Genomic DNA, 19,929 nt, shown 5'->3' with positions numbered 1-19,929 from the left:
TAATCTTAGAATTTCTTTTTAAATCTGAATACTAACCCTTTGCATTAGAGATCAATTAATCCTCTTTGCTAAATTTACTTAAAAATTTGCCTAGACATTAGAATAGTAATTATATGTGAGAGAATTTGTATGGATTGGATTAACTTATAGGGGAATGATTTTTTTTTAATCAGTATTTTGTTCGATATGTGAACGATAATTTCATTTAACACCAAATTTCACACAGCAGTGAGGTCGAGTTCTCTTCTTGCCCTACTGTGCGTGTATCTCCTGACATTAAGATACTAGGTTTGTTTAGTCCTGTCCAGGAATTAGATATGATTTTTAAAATGTAACCAAAATTAACTGTCGAAAATAATTTTCTCTTTACTAAACTTACTAAATATCTGACTGAATTGACAAATTAGATAAAAGATAATTGTGGGGCCTCAGGTAAGAAGTTCTAAACTACTCCCTGGGAAAATCCGAACAGGCAGTTTATAAATCCCACCTCCACTGTCTCTCAGAATCTCAGCATCCTCACTGTTCACGTGGCTTACCCCTTTACTTTTCTCGTCTATGATAAAGCACTCTGAGACTTTTTTTTAATACATCAAGACATATTATTTGTTTGTGCTTTACTAAACCATATCACATTCTGACAGTTAGTTCTTTCAATTTTTCAAATTTTCCTATTGCTTTGTTTGTAGAATGATGTCTTGCTACACGGTATTGCAATAGAAATGCAAGATGGCTGTGAACCAATCTGTTCGGAAATATTCAAGAATAACATACATTTACCTTTTCACTATGTGGAAGCCATAGTTAGGGAAAAGTACAAATAACTCTGAAAAATTATTTTACCAACTTCCAGGTTCTCCCACCTCCTAAGCATAACCATTAAGCATTAAAGTTAAACTGATTTCATTTAGCTTGAGTTATTTTTCCTAACCAAGAGTGAGGCTGCTAAAAAACCCCCAAATATTTAAAATGAAAGGGGTAGATAGTGGTCTATTTCTTGTTAGAGGTTGAAGGACAGAAACAACAATAAAAATAAGAACAAACAGGGTGAGCTAAAAATTATACTTTTTCATAAAGAAATCATAAATATAGCCAAATTGCTGAAAGTCGAATACAACCAGAAAGTCTTAAAAACAGCCAAAAGAAAAAAAAAGTATCACATTTAGGGGAACAGCAATGAGAATGACAGTTAACTTCTTGATGCCAGCCATAAGACAATGGAATAACAAATCTTTAAGATGCAAAAAAAAAAAAAAAAAAAAAAAATCAATCTAGAATTCTAATCCACCAAAATATGCTTAAAAAATCAGATAAATAAAATTTGATTGTCACCAGGAGGTTTACACTACAAGAAACGTTAAAATAAGTTTTTAAGTGAAAGAGAATCAGATGGAAACCTGGATCTATAGAAAGGAATGAAAACTACTGGGAATGCTAAATATAGGAGTAAATATAAAAGATTATTTCTTCTTGTCATAACTTTTTAAACAAAAATTTTTTTGTTTAAAGCAAATATAACAATATAATAATAATATAACAAATATGATAAATTATATTTAAATAAATATAATAATATATTATAGGATCTACAACAACTATAGGAGTGAAATATACAAAACAGTGAGTAAATGGAATTATCTTGCTCTGCTTGTACATAAAGTGGTGGAATAGTAATTTAAGGTAAACTGATAAGTTCAAAATCTAATCCCGCTAAAATCGTAAAACGAAAGCTTATAGCCAAAAAATTACCAATAGAGGAAATAAAAATGAAATAAAAGAAGCTCGATTATCTCAAAAAGACAAATAAATACAAATGAACAGAAGGGTCAGATAGTAAACAAATAACACATTGGTAGACTTAAACCCAACCGTAAATTACGTGGAGTTCATGGATGAGTTTCTTGGGTGTGTAAATTGATGTTTTAAATTAATGTCTATGAGTTCTTGGATATGTAAGTTAATGTTTTTGACAGATCTAGAAAGTTTTTGGCCACTTCAAAAAATATGTTTTCTTTCTCTTTATCCTACCTCTTCTTCTGGGCCCCTGTAATACACGTGTTAGTACACCTGAGAAAATCTTTAAGGCCAAAAAACATACCAAAGATTATGCAGCCAAGAGTATTAGGTCAAGGAAAATATATTCAGTCATTGCCTTATCTCTGATCAACTTGCTAATTATAATGAAACACATCATCACACAGGAAATGAGAAGAAACATCTCCCTCCCTAATCCCTTCAAGAGTTCCCTAGGAGACATCCACCTCTGCCTCAGCTCATCTTCTGTCCTTTTAAATGATTCCTCATCAAACACTTTATTCGCTAAAACTACTGCATGATACAGCATTTAGTATTTTCATATGTAATTTGATAGCTCAGCTTCACATCTATAACTGCTCTGGGAACATTTGCCAAGTTGTTTGTAAAAGAAAAGGATACGCTAGGATTATTCAAGCAGGTAGGGAAAACTGGGAGTGAAAACTAAACTTGATCGACATTAGATAGAATTACATCGTATTGTGTTGCAGGATAAAATGAAATCGAGGTGGAGAAATTGGAATCCTGGAATGCCGTCAGAGGAATGCAAAAATGGTGTAGCTATTGTGGAAGCCAACATGGCAGTTCCTCAAAAAATTAAAACTAGAACTACCGGATGATCCGGAAATTCTCACTTCTGTATATTTATCCAAAATAATTGAAATCGGGATCTTGAAAAGATCTTATCACTCTTTTGTTCAATATAGCAATATTCGCAACAGGTAAGATGAAGAAAAACCTAAATGTCCTTTGACAGATTAATGGATAAAGAAAAAGTGGTATAGATATACGATCAAATATTATTCAGCTTTTAAAAAGAAGGAAATCCTGCAAAATAGATAACGTGGGTGAACATTAAGGACATTATGCTGGGTGAAATAAGCCAGTCACAGACAAAAACCGCATGATATCATTTTTATGAATTATTTAAAATAAACTCACAGAAGCAAAGAATAGAATGGTGCTTCCCAGGGACTGGTTGGAGGAGAAAATGAGGACTTGCTAATGGATGTGTATAAAATGTCAGTTATGCAAGATAATTAAGTTCTAGAGATTTGATGCACAATGTTGTCCCTATAGATAACGGTGCACTGCATTAAACAGTTAAAAGGGCAGATTTTGTGTTACGCGTTCTTACCACAATAAAAATAAGACTAGGACAGAAAAAATGAAATCCACAAAATTGCTCTGTTAAATACATAAAATGTAAAAGATCTCTCCAAATAAAAACATAAAAGTATATCACCGTTCATTAATTTTGAGGACTTGGAATGTTTTTGCTTGATTAATAACCTTAGTCAATTCCCAAGAGAAGGTTGGTCAAAACCAGGATATAGTTGCATTGCCTCTTATATAAAGCATTAAATATAATATTGTAAAATGCTCTTCAGAAGAACTCAAAGAATAAATAGAGAAACACATTATTGTTGTTTCAGATTTAGATAGCATAAGAAGAAACGATAATTACTCACACTGCTATGGTTATGAGAAGCGTGTAACTTGACTTGAATATCCAAAGGCCAGCATAGCACACCCGAATGTTAGCTGTGAAATGCATGAGAAATAGGGAGCCTGCATCAGCCACTGAGAAGATGCCCAGGGCCAGCCCCCTCAGAAGGTCCCGGGTGACTTTCACGTGGCCCACGGTGAACGCTGTCAGAGCGCCCGACAACAAAGGAATCGACGTGTATGACATTGTGACGTTCTGTGCATCATGGCATGGCACACTGTGTGTTCAAATCCACCTGCGGGACCACTGAGACGCTTCCAGGCTCTGGAGAAAGGTATCGCCTTACTGTGACCTTTAATTGAATAAAAAAATCACTTGCTCCAGCTCTGTGAATTGTACATATCTTTTTTCCTTAAAGTTTGAAATAGACCCACTGAGATGGGGTTTCCATAAATCATAGACCAGAAAGCACCCAGAGAGGCCATTTTTCTGTCCTCTTCTCTTTGCGGAAGCTAAAACTCCAGCTCAGAAAGAGGATTTTTTTTTTTTTTTTTAAATAAGAAAGACGATTGCAATGGGGAGAATGCTCCCGTCACTGAAATCTGGAACTGTCTTAAAATCAAACAGTAAAAGGATTTTCTTTTCATAGGATAATCCTTTGCTATAGAACAAATAGAGATGAGCCCAATCTTTGGAGGGGAAGCTGGACAAACAAGGGGAAATGACCAGTAGAGTCAGACAGGAGAGGGTCCCTCTGTGGTCAGCTAGTTCCCAGGAGAAGCCGATAAGGTGGGGCGGAGTCTATATGTATATTTTTTTCTCTATGTGTTTGCTCAGGGTTGGGGCAAGCGGGGTGTAGGGGCCTGATGGAAAGAGAGGAGCTGATTAATGTTTGATCAAGACAATACAGAAGGCAAGAAATGGGCAACTGAGATCCCTCAGCGGTGAAGCGAAGGGCCAGTTCTTCCACTTGAATGCCAAGCTTTCTCCCACACTCTCTCCATGCCACGTGACTGATGCTTGAGCAAGAATGGCCTCTCTTTGCCTTTGTGTCTGTTTTTCCTTCCTTCCTTCCTTCCTTCCTTCCTTCCTTCCTTCCTTCCTTCCTTCCTTCCTTCCTTCCTTCTTTTCTTTTTTCCTTCCTTCCTTCCATGATTCATGTACCAAGCACTTTTGAGCTCCTCTGTGGGAAAGTATGGTGGTAAATGTTGACTCCCCATTCTCAAACATAATACAGCCTGGTAGGGAAATTTGAAAAATAAACATAGTTTTAATGGAGTGCAATAAGGATTGTAAAAGCTCTGACCTTAATACAAATTTAACCTAACTCTAAGCCAGTGGCTCTGTTTACAGACATCTTGGGCTGTCATGGCTGGGGGAGGAGGGGTGTGCTCATGGGATCCAGTGGGTTAGAGGCCAGTAATGCGGCTGAACATCCTCCAATACACAGAACAGCCCCCCATCAGCAGAATTACCCTGCCCAAAATGTCAGTTTTGCTGAGGATGAGAAACCCTGACCCAACAAACCAAGTGCTTGAAGATGTATGTAGCCACAAGACACCTCCCCAGAAGAAATTTGTTTCATAATGTGCATTACTTGGATGTCCTTAAAATGTGTTTCTACAATATGCTGTGAATTAGGTAGTTAATTGTCAGGTTTCTTAGTATCCTCAGCTTTCTTTCCTAATGACATGGTTTAATATACGTGAGGCCTTGGGTCAATCCTACGTCACCTGGCTCTGCCAAAAAAATCTGACAATAATTAGGGACCTTGCTATCACAAGGAGACTAGGGACTATTTGTGTTTAAAGAGCTTTTAAAAAATGACTTTTATGGAAAGTTTACCTTTTCTACACATGCCCTAAGTAAGGGCGCATTGTCTGAAGAGAAGAGGACTGTATCCCTTCTCGCCAGGAGCAAGTTCCTACAGAGGAAATAGTGAATATGAGGTGAACCAAATCCTGGAATAGTTTTCTTGAAGTCAAACTGGAATTTTCAGAAAGCACGTGAGAAGAATGTCAGCTCAACAATAGACCCCAGGCTGTTCGATAAACATGTGGGTGTGGCACACCCCAGCTTCACAAATAAATATCTTCAAAGTCATATTTGATGTGGAAGCTCCATTATGTCGGGAAAATCCAAGGGCATTGTTGGGTTCACTTCAAAGACGGCTCCGGGCTCCGGGCTCCAGGCTGTGGGTTGTGGGCTCCAGACTGTGGGCTGTGGGCTGTGGACTGTGGGCTGTGGGCTCTGGGCTGTGGGTTGTGGGCTGTGGGCTGTGGGTTGTGGGCTTCAGGCTCTAGGCTGTGAGCTCTGGGCTGTGGACTGTGGGCTCCAGGGTGTGGGCTGTGGGCTCTGGGCTGTGGGTTGTAGGCTCCAGGCTCCAGGCTGTGGGCTCCGAGCTGTGGACTGTGGGCTCCAGGCTGTGGGCTGTGGGCTCTGGGCTCTGGGCTGTGGGCTGTGGGCTCCGGACTGTGGCCTGAGGGCTCGGGCCTTCGATTCCAGAGCACTAACTCTTGCACCAACCCCCTCCCTCCCCCCTCGGTACCTCACTCCCTTTGGAAAAGTGCTTCACATGTCACAAGATATGTCCCAGGGAAAGGAGAAGGGCATGGACAAGTATCTGAAACCCCCCGCACCACTGGTGCTGCTCAGTGGGGAGGGGGCGTTGACAAAACAGAAAGCCCCGGGGGGGGGGGGCCCGATGGGCGAATCTCGCAGCGGCGGCTGGGAGCCATCCATGCCCCAGAGACGAGGCTTCTCTAGATCGCTCAGTCTCCCTGCTTCTTTCCCACTGGACAAAACGCACTGTCGGAATCCATCTGTAGGCAAATAGGATGAAACAGACACTCATCAGCCAACTCGAGGAAAAGCAATAAACACTCAGGCTCACACACGTCCTCTTATAGGGCCTGCCGCTCCCACCTCGCCCTCCGCCGTTGGGTAATGTTCTGCCATCTGCCGCCATCTCCGCTGAAACCAACGCTTACTATTCGTTAAGGGCTACTGTGTCCCTGGTTCTTACTGATGACAATTGCATGAACGTATAATATGCACGAAAGGCCAGAGAAAAAAATTATACGGTGTAATACGATTACTTAGCTGTGGAGAGGAGGTAGAACAGAAGGATGCAAGAATCCCGTTGGAGTGTAGTGTGATTCTACTGGATGTTTGGATATAGTCGAGGATGGAGAAGCCGGGTGTGAAAAAGAGTCTTAATCAGAAGGCAACAAGCTTTGGCAAATCCCTACAGGTATAGCTCAGGAAAGATGCAAATCTTTAAGTTATCGCCATTGGGACCCTTGAAATAATAAGGGAGCCCCTAGAACAGCAGCTTTCAAACTTCTTTAAATATAGCCTGAGAAATAAACATATTCTGTAGGTCGATCAGTACATATGTGTGTGTGTGTAAACAGAATTTTCACAAAACAGAACTTATCTTTATAAGCGGATATACTCTCGATTCTGTTCTGTTCTAACTTTAATTTAAACATGCTGGTCAGAAATCTACTACATTGATTTCAAGATCTGTATTCTGTTAAGGGCCAGACAGTTAATATTTTAACCTTGTGAGTCATATTCTTTACTTTTGTTGGGTTGTTTGGCTGGATTTAATGTTTTACAACCCTTAATATAGATAGATAGATAGATAGATAGATAGATAGATAGATAGATAAAGATATAGATATAGATATAGATATAGACATAGACATAGACATAGATATAGATATAGATATAGATATAGATATATAGATATATAGATCTTTTTTCCCTATACGATCTCTTAAAAATGTAAAAACTATTAGCTGTGATAGCCCGTGGGCCATCGTCGGCCCACATACATACATATTAATGGTTTGCAAACCACGTTGAAAGGCTAGAGTTACTGAGAGCCTAGGGAGAGTAAAAGGTTCTCACTGTTTAACCACGTTTGGCCCCTGGGGCACCAATTTGCAGTTCACGTTCTCAGGGATGGGTGAGACTTTATTTTCCATGTATAGCTTTATCAACTCTCTATTATATTCACTGCTGCTTTTAAATGTTGTGACAAAAGCTCTTTTTCTTTTCAAAGCATTTGTCATTGAAATCACTACAACAGGTTCATCCCAAAACACAATCGACAGAGTACATTTCCTGTGCACGGAGAGGATAAAACCGTGTATATTCACCCCCAAACGCTGCAAGGGCTTCTACTGCCCCGTTGTATATTGGGGAACTCCGGGATGGCACCTCGTGTTCCCACAGGACCTGAACATAGTTCACAACCTGAGTATAACGTGCTGTGGAAAGAGCCCACCACAGGGACCAGTAAAAAAGATGCTTTGAGGAGTAGCACTCTTTCAGGTCTTGGAACCACTGCATGAAGACTCTCAAAGCCACATTTTCTGGCTTTGGGCCACTCAACTGGCCATCATCCGGCTTCCCCAAAGCGACGGGTGTCTCTGAAGTGGGCTTCTCTTCGTCACAGCCGGACACTCCGCCCTCACGGGGTTCCTCTATCACTGCATCTGCACTCGATGGCTTCTGTACTTCTTTGCTGGGTGTTGCGTGAAAAAACATGCTTCTCTTGGGCATCGGTAGAAAAAGTGAGAAAAGGAAGGCCGTGGAGACAGAGACCAGGGATATGACATTGAGGTAGAAGTACGACATTTTGGCCAGGGACACCAAGAGTTGGGCCAGCACCGAGGCCACCGTGTAGGCCACCAGCGTGATGCCCCTGCGGTAGCCGCTCACTTCCTGATAGTGCTCGGGGCTGACCGCGCTGTATATGTAGGCGTAGTACGCCACCTCGGTGGCGGTGACTATCCCGTAGAAGAATTCCACCACCTGCATGGCTCTCACTCCTTGGCCAAACAGGAGCAGCAGCCAGGTAATGATGAAGCTGACCCCTTGCAGGATGAGAACTGGCTTGTAGCGGACGTAATCAGTGAGGATAAAGACGGGAAGCAGCAGCACCGGGTAAGAGTATGTCCCCACCGGAAAGGTGTCTTTTGTGAGCTGCAACATTAAACAGGGAGAGCGTGAGGACAAAAACGCCAGGAAGTGAAAGGTACCCCCTGTTTCTGACATATGCGTTATCCAGGCGACAGGTGTCAATCCCTGGACACGTCATTGGGCTCGTTCCAAAGTGGGTACCGTTTGAGACTTCACATGGATTTCCGATAAGACAATGAAAGCGATGAGGAACCAAAATTCAAGGAAACAAACTGCAGAGGTGACCGGCATGGATTCATTCCTCTAAGTATAAAGAAAAATCGGCTACTGCTCTCGGTTATCTGTTTCTTGCATCTTTAAGTTGTAATTTGATCTAGATAAGCAATTGAGGCTGGGAAAAGGGCCATAATGCACACGGTCTGCTTCCACAGTTAGCGGCATGTCCCGGGCAAATCAGAGCGGCTCAGCGACCATTGTCTGTGAGCACTTTGTAAAATAGTTTACTCTTCTTCAAAGTCAGAACCATAAGGGTAAAAAGGATGTCTAGGACCGGAAGGACCTGACCATCGTCACCTTCGATCCACATGAGTGGATAAAAGTGCAGACCAAGATACCATCTGGGCGAACAGGCAAATACCAGATTCACCAGGAAGGCTGGTCGAAAAACAGACATTTAAATTGAATGAATCTGAGCAACCTAAGTGCCCATCAATAGATGACTGGATAAAGACGAGGTAGTACATATATACAATGGAATTTTACTCAGCCATGAAAAAAATAAAATCTCACCATGTGCAAAAACATGGATAGACATGGAAGGTATTATGCTAAGTGAAATAAGTCAGACAAAGACAAACACCGTATGATTTTACTTATATGTGGAATCTAAGGAACAAAATAAATGAACAAAGAAAACGAAAACAGACTCGAAGATACAGAGAACAAACTGGTGAGCTCCGGAGGGAAGGGCGAGTTGCGGGGGCTGGACGAAGCACAAATTGGTAGTTTTGAAATAGTCATGGGGATGCAAAGTATAGCCTAGGGAACATAGTCGGTAATACTGTAATAACTATGTCTCCTGCCAGGCGGGTGCTTGACTAAAAGGGGAGATCACTTTATAAATTGTATGCATGTCTAACTGCTATGCTATACACCTGAAACTAATAGAATCGTGAATGTCGACTCTAATAGAAAAATTTTAAACATATAAAGCTGGAAAATCAATCAATCGATCAATCTGAATGGAGCCTGAGAATTTACGTTCCTGACAAGTTCCCAGGCGGTGTCCACACCCTGGTCCATGAAGCACACCTCGAAAAGCACCAACTAGCAGGCTTCGTAGGGTTCGACCCTATGACCTGACTGAAAGTTAAAAACAGCCTTAATATTTATGAACAAAGAGGGGGAAATCTTCAGAGGATTTTCCACATGCTTTTTCAGTAACTTTTCCTTCTGTGACTCACGATGTCCTTTAAGGTTTGTACTCATACCAGAGATGACTTTATTTTAGGTTCATAATAATATGTAATACAGTCCTGGAGTATTATTTTTGTACAACCGAATGATTATATAAAGTAAGATTGTATTTCACCCGCATCATTTTTGGCGTAGCAGAGTTTACCTTTTTATACGACCAATACATGAAAATCATCGATGTCCATTTGCTCATATTTGAGATTGTAAGAAGTATCGATAGTTTGCCCTACTCAGGGCTTCGGGCATTGGTTCTAAAAATACTTAAGTCTAGGTTAAGCACGTTAGTGAACTTACCACACTGAGGCTTATATTTTTATCTGGTCCTGTTAGATAAGGTATGAAAAATGGCTCTGGTTTCATCATTGAGAAAAATCCAAAGATGCAGAGAATTCATGTGGGAAAAACCCAGGAATGGCTTGGCGAAGTTCTACAACAATTCATGGGTGGATCAAATATTGCAGGAAAGAAAAAAAAAGAAAGAATAAAAGCGAGTAAGAAGACGGGTCGTCAGTCTCACTGATTTCTTTTTATAAAATTGCATTCTCTTCCTCATGTTCCTTCTGTCCTTCATTCTAAAAATATATCCTGGGTGAAAGAGTCTTCTTTTAGGATTTTTGGTGGAAGAAAAAATTAATGATTACTTAAAAACACCATAGTAGAGGTTAAGTCTCGTCTTGGGTGAAATGGTGGGGTCACTGAAGAGAAAGTCCTCTTAAGCATTACTTAGGTAAGTCAGCCATGTTCATCATTAGTTTTTTAGAGTAGAAAAATATCAGGGAATCTCACCTACAGCATAAATCTTGGGCAAAAGATAAGATTGCTGGAATTTAAATAAGAAGTTTCAAAGACATAATTGCTAAGCAAACATCTGCTTCACCCCACCCTCCCATCCTAAACCTATTAACATGTAGGTATTGTTATGTGTTACTTACCTATCGATGAACTGGAAATGGATTTCAATGAGTATTTTATAATGGTGAGTAAAGATTTATAAAGCAGATAGACCCCTTGCTTTTTCAAATTATCAAGATCAAAGTGAACATCGATTTAACATAAGGAGCCTCAATTAATTTGAACTGTCATCTACCCAGCTGGTTTGTTTTTAATACCTATTTTCAGAAGAAGAATTACAAGACATCTAGACAATAGCACATTATGGATGAAATTAAAGCACGACACTTGGAAGTATTTTTCTGAGTTGATATTTAACTTCGATGCCATTCTTATTTTTTCCCATTTATGTTGCTAATATTGAAATATGAGAACTTATGTTCAGGATGATAAGCCTTAGGGCTGGCTGACTAAAGGGAAGCCAAAGACACCCTTTAGAAAGGCAATCAACAGCTTCTGGAGAAATCTCACTTACTCAGTTAGAGAAGCTTCTTCCCTGAAGCTTCCTGACCCTCTCGCTTCTTACAGCCCTGGCAAGACATTATGGCATGACAGTCAAGGGCAGTCAAAAGGCTACAAATTCTTCTCTGCCGCTTATAAGCATGTGACCTTGGGCAAGCTACCGGACCCCTCTGATAACTCAGTTTTATCATCTGTAAGACAGGTATGATAATATTTACCTCGTGTAGGAGGTAGTTTGGGAATAATAAACAAAGGATTTCCTGGTGAGAAGAACGTGAACTTTGTAGTTAAGCAAATTCAAATTTTGAATCCCTTTCAAGTCATGTGACCCTGGACACATTTCTTAATGTTCTGGGGCCTCAGTTTCCCTCACCTGCACAGGTAAATTAATAATGCTCATCACAAAGTGATGGAAACATCCTGGCAAGATGCCATCATTGCTGCAGGTGCTTAACATGGGTTAGCTTCTCGCCTCTACCCGGGGAATCCACACCCAGCTTCCAGGGCAATGCATCGGGGAAGTGCCATCTTTATAAACAGTGTTGGCATTTGTTGCTGCTGCTCTGGTTTCTGCTGGAGTGAGGAATGCTTAAGCCACAGGCAGGTTCTAGAACCTGGGACCATTGGGATTTAAGTGAATTTCAGCAAGTGAGATCGCTGCTCACAGCAGGATCAGTCCTTTGGGCCGTTAAAGGAAGAACCAGACCAGATTCCTATTCCTCAGAAAGAATCCCCTGTGTACTTTATAAAAATTCAAACATTCTCACTGTCAGATCCCTTTTAGTTTGTGAAAGTGTTAGCGAGTGATAATTCTTGGGATTCTAATTGTCAAATGCAGAGTCGAAACAGACAGTTTCTAACAAAGGCTGTAGCAAGGAAACCCTAAGTCCTCCTCCTGAATCGATGCCCCAGGTACTGGCCAGGATGAAGTGTCACTCAGCATTTCTGAGACCAGCCACTTTGGTTCCAAAGACAGCATGGATTCAGGTTTTTTTGTGTTGGAAATAACCTCCGATTCCCCCCTAATGTTGGCAGCTAGTTTGTAAAAGCAGAATCTTGAACTCAAAAGGGCTGGCTTGGTTGGTTTAACTAGAATATGGAATCCATGGGCATCACCGTGAAGAGTAGGGTAAGAACCAGTCAGTCCTCTTGAAGGTCGACCTCACCATTCCAGTTAGGTGCCAAGGTCGCCCCCTGCTGGTGTCTTTATTTATTGCAGAAACGTGGTGTGCTGATTTTATCCGCTGACTGCTGCCCGCACAGCTTTCAGACCCATCCATCGGCTTTTCCTTGTCGCTTCTGGGAAACTAATGGCTCCTTAGGAAGAAGTTTGAAAACAGAGGAGCACAAGATCCCTTGATTATGTGGCCTCTGCTGAAATTGGAGGGAGTCAAGAACTCAACATGAAAGAAGAAAACATGCCTTTTCAGAGCTCTTTTGCTAATTCCAAAGCCATTTTCTCTTTATTCTCTATGGGCTAACTCATCATAACTCATTATTGAAAGGCAGAGCTATAATGGTAAAAAAAAAAAAAAAAAAGAAAGAAAGAAAAGAAAGAAAGAAAGAAAGAAAGAAAGAAAGAAAGAAAGAAAGAAAGAAAGAAAAAGACAAATACTGAATTGGCAACCCCAAGTTATCCCAGTGGCATAATTTTTAATATTTCAAAAAGGTGGTACTTTTTAGTTACTTTTTGACCTGCTATTTCAAAGGTCATTGGAAAATCAGTTAAAATGTTACCAAGCAAATGCTCTCCTTTGCTCCTAATTATGGTAAAATGCACATTCTACCTGGGTGGGTTGAAAGTGGCGGGTTTCTGTTTCAGAACGCTGGTCTGTCCCAGCGTGATTTGGGCCCCCGGGAGCCTACAGCCTGGGTCCCTGGTTGTTGTCAGACCTGGAGCACTGCCTGGAGTGGGTGGGCTTTTAATACACTTCCCAGCTATTACTGTGAGGTGGGCCATCAGCTTTTTTTTTTTTTTTTTCTCTCTTGTACTTAACCATACTTAGCTGACCTTATTCAAATTCCTTGGCCTCTCTGAGTCCCACTGATTAAAAGAAGATAAAAATGATCTACTTTTGGGTTTGGGCGTAAATGAGGTCAATGGAAGAAGGCTGAGGACAGTGCCTAGCATGGTATCAGTGCCTTTCTGTTGCCTTTCTTTGAGAATCTGGTCTATTCCCAGTGCCTCATGCAATGACAAGAACCGATGGACTATTGATAAAATAAAAGCTCATAATGCCAGACCCAGCTAATTTGAATTGTTGACAATCAGGACAAAATGTGTAATTAATTCCAAGCTTATTTTAAGAGAATAAGGAGAGATTGAAAATTTAATTTACAGTTTAAGTCGCAAGGAAAACTACTTTTTTAAGGAATTGCATTGTCTGCAAGCCCTATGTAAGTAAAAACTTAAAATAAGAAAAATCATAAATCATACTTATTCACACTTTAATCAAATCTTTACCATCTTCCACTATAGGAACAGTCAGTTTAGTTATATCCTGCTCAAAATACACGCTATTGACACACATACTCTCCATTTAGTTGTTTTACTAATTCATTTAGGTTCTTCTCTAAATAGTCTAAATTAGTGGACACTTAGCAGACACACTTTACAAAGAAATGAAAGGACATGATGTCTGTATTCTAACTCTGTATTCTTACAGATTATTGAAAGTATTTTTTATCCAGATTACTTAAACCAGCATTGAACCCCAACATTCTCCATCTGAAACTTGCCCCGACCTTCCTAGCTGGCATTGTTCATTAATACACACTGATGAGGTCACTTCATCATTTTTATTGGTGATCGAACAGATTTCCTTTTAGTTTGCTTTCAATCGTCACTCATCTTGCTCTTTGGATGCTATGAGCTAGGACTAGGAGCTCGTTTCAATGACATGCTTCCCTGTACTCAGGAAGTCATGAGGATTGAATTGTTGATGCCGGTTTTGGGATTGGGAAGTGGGAGCCGCTGTGACAAATCCCTAAATGTGTGGAAGTGGCTTTGGAACTGGATAACAGGTAGAGGTTGAAAGAGCTTTGAGATACTTGATAGAAGAACCTGGAAATGCCTTGGAGAGATTGTTGGTAGAAATATGGGTATTAAAGGCAATTCTGGTGAGAGATAAGAAAGAAGAGAGGAGGGTTATAGAGAGAGCAGCTGTGTCTTAAAGAATGCTTATATCATCCTGGACAGAATGCAGCTAGAAATAGGAAGGGTAAAGGTGCTTCTGGTGAGGTCCAGATGAAAAGAACAAAGATGTCATTGGACACTGGAGGCAAGGCGGCCTTTGTGATAAAATGGCAAAGAACACGGTTGAATCATGTTCTATCGTTGGGAGGAAAATAAAACTGTTAAGTAATGAACTTGAATATTTTACTTGGAGACTTCCAAGCAGTATGAAAATTATAGCCTGGCTTCTCCTTGCTGCTCTTTTTAAAATGTGAAAGGTAAGAAATTAATAGAGGAAAGGTTGACAAAATGCAAAGAAGCCAGCACTTGATAATTTGGAAGATTCTCAGCCTGTCCTTTAGAAACAGGGCTAAGTGCGTGGCTGGACAATCATTTGCTAAAGAGATTGGGCGTGTGTGCTGAAAAGAGCTAATCTACCATCTCAGTGGAAGACAGGAATAGAGACTGGCTATCCCGGAAAGCTTCAGCAAAGACCCTCTTGTCTGACGGTTGAGACCTCTGCGAATTACATGGGAGACTGACAAGGTTTTTGAGAATTTTATACCAGCAGAAACACTACCATCTGGGCTAAAACGGACAGAGACATCAGGATATGGAAAAAGAATGACTCTGAGGGCAGAGCCGTAAATGCAGATACTTGGGCTGATGGAACCTCTTTGGGCCAAGAGGGGTAAGCCGCCATTCTGTCAGGCCCAGAGTACAGCATCAAGCCACAGATGATAATTCTCAGGCCTTGAAATCTACTGGAACTCACCTTGCCAGTTTTTAAGGCTTGCTCAGGACCTATTACCCATTTTTTTTTCCCTTCAAATTTCTCTCCTTTAAAACGAGGAAGTCTATCCCACACCTGAATATTGTATTTTGTAAGCACACATCTCATTCTCTGGAGTCACAGTTTTTTACCCCAGGATGAAGCATACCCAGGTCTCACCCATACTGATTTAGGTGATGAAATTTGGGACTTTGAATTGATGATATTTAGATGAGGTTTTGGCCTTAGAGCTGATTCTGGAATAGGTAAGAGATTTGGGAATGTTGGAAATGGGGTGAATATATTTTGCATGTGGGAAGACAAATTTCGGGGCTGGAGGATGGAGTATTGTGGGTTGAATTATGTCTCTCCCCCACCAAATATGTTAAAGTCTTAACTCACAGGACCTCAAAATGAGACTTATTTGGAAATAAGGTTGGTACAGATAAAATTAATTAAAATGAAGTCACACTGGAGCAGGGTGGGCCTTTAATCCAATATAAGTGAGATGCTTATTATAAGGAAAAGAGACACAGATATGAAGATGTACAGCAAAAAGGTGGCCATGTGACAACAAATGCAGAGAATGGAGTAATGTGTCTACAAACCGAGGAACACCAAATGTCCCTCGCGGAAGCTAACAGAGGCACAGGAAGATCTTCCCCTAGAGGTGTCAGAGGGACGATGGTCCCACCGACACCTTGGTTTTGGACTGCTGACCTTCAGACCTGTGAGACAATACATTTCTGATGTTTTATCCCCGTTTGGTGGTATTTTGTTACTGCCACCCCAGAAAACTGGTATAGATTCTGAGACACCTAATGTGAATTTCTGATAACTTGGACCAAATGCGTGATGCATCTCATGTTAAAATTTTTTTCTTTAATTACTCCAGCTTGGATTTCCGTGCATCTATACTTTCATTATTGTTAAGTACAAATGGAACAGATGAATCTTTATTGACATATGGAATGAAATTTCCCAGTTTGTTTTCGTAGTTACCCATAAATATCTTTAGCTAGGTAATGAATGTTGGTTACACCTCGTGTGGTGGTTATTTAAAAACTTAAGTGTTCTCGTAAAAGATCAAACGTTAACTTTTTTAAAGTTTAATGTTCTGTGAAATACAGACATGATAAAAGGGTTCTCTACCCTTTTAGGTGACCGGCCTTTCTAAGTGAATTATAGTTTTCAAGGAGCAAAGTGTACATTTCCTTATAGCTTCGTTATTACCGTACTTGTAAATTGATTTTGGCAATACCCAGGCGAGTCAAATCACTCTTCGGCGCCTAGGTCTTCCTCTCCCAGGGTGGGATGCTCTTCCTCCAGCCACCTGCGGGCCATGCCCCGTCATTGCATAGCATCACACTGTGCTCTAAGTCCCCTTTCGGAGAGGACTTCTTCGACCGCCCTGACCGAAATGGCCTTCCTCCCGTCAGCCTCTATTTCTTTACCTTGCTTTATCACCACTGGTTATACATTAATACGCTTAAATGGTTTTTGTCTGCTTCTCCCTTCTAAAAAAAAAAAAAAAGCCATAAAAGAAAGGATTTTTATATCTGTGTTGGTGTCTGCTATAGTTTTAATGAAAAATTAACATTTTTTTTGGATAAATGAACTCAATAAACATTTTTGGATAAATTGAATAATGCTGTCGAAGTATAAAACATAAGACCGATTATTGTGCCAGTGAGAGGGTTCTCCAGAGAAACAGAACCAAAAGCAGTTGCAAGTTTGGTGTGTGAACATGGCAAAAACTGGTGTGTTTTATGAAACAGTTCTAACGGGACCCAGATATCCTGAACACTACGAATTTATAGAAACATTTCCACTTTCATTTCTGGGTTTAAGAGTACAATATCTGACACTTTCCAGTCATTGTTTAAATTTAATGGTATTTCATTTTTATATACTCTGGTTATATTAGAGAATATTTTTATGGGCTTCGAGAAGTTTTCATTTAAATGTTACTAAGGTGATGGGTATTTATATTTATCTAAAGGCCTCACCGAAAAGGAATTCTGCATGGGTTTGACTGTGATGAAGATAACTGCCTTGCAGAATACTGGCCACTTTTTAATTTTTCATCTCCAAATCTCACAGGAATGCCTCCGGTGGGCAGACTGCTCCACATCCATACAGCACAGCAAATTCAGGCAAAGGTCGTCTCAGGCATCTTCCTGCCGGAGGGAGGAGAACTTGGAAGGTGATGATGGTGAGGGGTGGTGGGGGTGGGGGAGGGAGGGATGGTATTGAGTTGCCAGCAGATAAGGAAGCACGGAGCCTTTCACAGATGTTTTCTAGGTTAGGGACCTTATGATAAGGTTGCTCTTCTGCGTGAACCCTCCCTTGCTGAGTCTCACAGGGTTTTATCTTCTCTTGTGGAATCACAAGACCTCACATCCTCTACTGACCATGACATTATAGGGGTGGGGAGTGGAAGGCTGTGTGTGTGTGTGTGTGTGTGTGTGTGTGTGTGTGTGTGTGTGCACGCATGCACGTGGTCTTAGATATAAAAAGGAAGCCTGACAAGAAATGTGATGTGTTAAAGAACTGATGTGTTAACTTCCTGGCTTCTGGTATTCTCAGCTGGAGCGACCCTGGTCACAGTGAGAGATGAAAGTGTTTCTATAAACTCATTTACACTTGTTGGGAACAATCAATTAGTTCTCTGGTAACTTCACTTTGAAAGGAGGTTAGAGATAATGCTCACTGTGAAAGATGTTGCTCCCCAGAAGAGAGTGAGTAAACTTGGCTTCGAATGGGGCAAGGATGTTAGAAGGGAGGACCTTCCAGATCACCCCTTATTGCAGACCACCCACTCTACCTTTCACAAGGTGGGCCTTCTCTGGAGACCATGTAAGGTGGGTGGTCCTCTTCCTCGAGGCAAAGCAAATGCGGATCCCACCTATACCAACAAAGCTCTCACTTAATCAGTAGCAGCAATCGGAAACCAAAGTATGTCAGTAAAGAGCAATGATAACGATGAAAGAAAATCGCCAGCGGTTAAGTTGGGGTGACTGTTTTCCATCTACCTCTGCTTCCCAGGAAGGAGGTGGCGGCTCTCCTATGCAGGGCGCTTCCAGGTTCTCTAAGTCTTTTATTGCATAAGTGACTGATAAAACAGCTACCTCCTAAGTCACCGAGGAGCCTGACCCGGGGTCAAGTACATTTTCTCCAGGCAGCCCACTCTCTTCTTCCATCTCCCATGTCTAGTCTGACCATGAAAAGATTTTTGCTCGCCTCCAAGGTAGAATTCTTTTCTTTCTTTCTTTCTTTTTGTCTTTTATTCTCCATGACTTGTATGGACCCACCGCTATTTCTGCTGTCCTGGAGATATTGAAATTCCTCTGCCGTTTCTCACTCTGGCCCCTGAATTTGGCTTGAGAAAATAAAAAAATGTAATCTCCCACCTGATGGGAATGGGAGAGGACCTCGGCCTCCTTGGACAGAGGAGCAGATGGATAGGAAAAGGTGCCAGGATCAGGCAAGAATATGGAGGAATATGATTTTGAGGGGCAGGGAGATGAAAGTTAATCCTTCTTAATAAAGAAAACAATATGCTGCCAGGATTTTTCAGGTCCTTAAGTTCAAATACCAGCTTCATCATTTTCCCAGCTATGATCTCTGGCATTTACAAGTGGTCGTTGATATTTTCCTTGCTTCTCATTGATGCTCGAGACAATTATTCTCAGCCCCTTGGGAGAAAACGACAATGTTAATTTCTTTGAAACTCATTTAACCAGGCCACTTTCTAGTGGTCTAGTTGCTGATATCTACCGACCTCCTGATCTCTCTTGCTTAGTCATCACTGGCCTGTAGGTCTAAAGCCCACTTGACATATACACTTGAACGACTCGAGAGGATTTCAAATGCCACACATTCAAACTTAGCCCGTGATCTTCCCACAAGCACGGTCCCCTTTCATTGTTCTCTATCAAGATTATGGTACCACCAGAAATCTAGAAATTTCCTCTCCCGTAATTATATTCAATTTATCTCCACTTGATAGAATAAACTTTATTCTATCAAGTTTACCTTCAATAGCTCTCAGATAGGTTCCTTTCTCTATTTATTTTTACTTCTAATACTTTAATGTTATTAGCACCATTATCTTTAGTCTGGATAAATGCCAACTAACTGTTTTTTCCACAAGTCCTCTGGCCCTCTTTCTAATTCTGTAGCCAGCATAATCTTTTTCACATGCAAAAATAATTATAATGTTTTGCTTAAACATCCTCTAACAGGTTCTCAGTCTCCTCGCCATGGCCTACAAGGCCTTGTACATTCTTCCCCTTGTTCCACCCAAACCCTGCCCCCCACAGTGTGACCTTGAGCCTCTTACTCTTTTATATCATGTTGGATTTTTGCCACACTGATCATCTTTCAGGGCCTCGAGCACACCGTCTTCCTTCTGCCACAGGACCTTTGCACAAGCCGTTTCAGCTGATCGCACAGTCCCCCTCGCCCTTTACCCTGGCTGTTTACTGTTCATCCTTCAGCTCCCAGCTTCCCTAGAGATGTTTTCCTTAACTCCCTAGTCAAGATCAGATTCCTTCGTCATGCCTCTCATAGACAAGTCTTACCGGGCATGTTTTTCGGTGGGCGATTTTACGTTCATTATTGTGCCTATTAAATTAATCACTGAGCTCCCCATTAGGCTGCAAGCTCCATGACATTAAGGATAGAGTCTCTTGTTGTTTGCAAGTAACATCCCCAGTGCCTAGAAAAGAG

General features: G+C 41.0%; 1 protein-coding gene across 1 annotated transcript; it reads right to left on the bottom strand.

Moving 5' to 3' along the window:
• Nucleotides 1-3,502: 3,502 nt before the first annotated feature.
• LOC107515098 (thiamine transporter 2-like) lies at nucleotides 3,503-10,336 on the bottom strand. Its single transcript, XM_036237370.1, is given in 3 exon segments — nucleotides 3,503-3,701; nucleotides 7,656-8,482; nucleotides 10,190-10,336. Coding segments are annotated over 3 exon segments (1,173 nt in total).
• Nucleotides 10,337-19,929: the final 9,593 nt, after the last annotated feature.

This window comes from Rousettus aegyptiacus, unplaced genomic scaffold, assembly GCF_014176215.1.
Source record: "Rousettus aegyptiacus isolate mRouAeg1 unplaced genomic scaffold, mRouAeg1.p scaffold_m13_p_2, whole genome shotgun sequence".
Lineage (NCBI taxonomy): Eukaryota > Metazoa > Chordata > Mammalia > Chiroptera > Pteropodidae > Rousettus > Rousettus aegyptiacus.
Note: the sequence above shows the minus strand (reverse complement) of the source record. Positions and strands in the feature narration are given on the sequence as shown.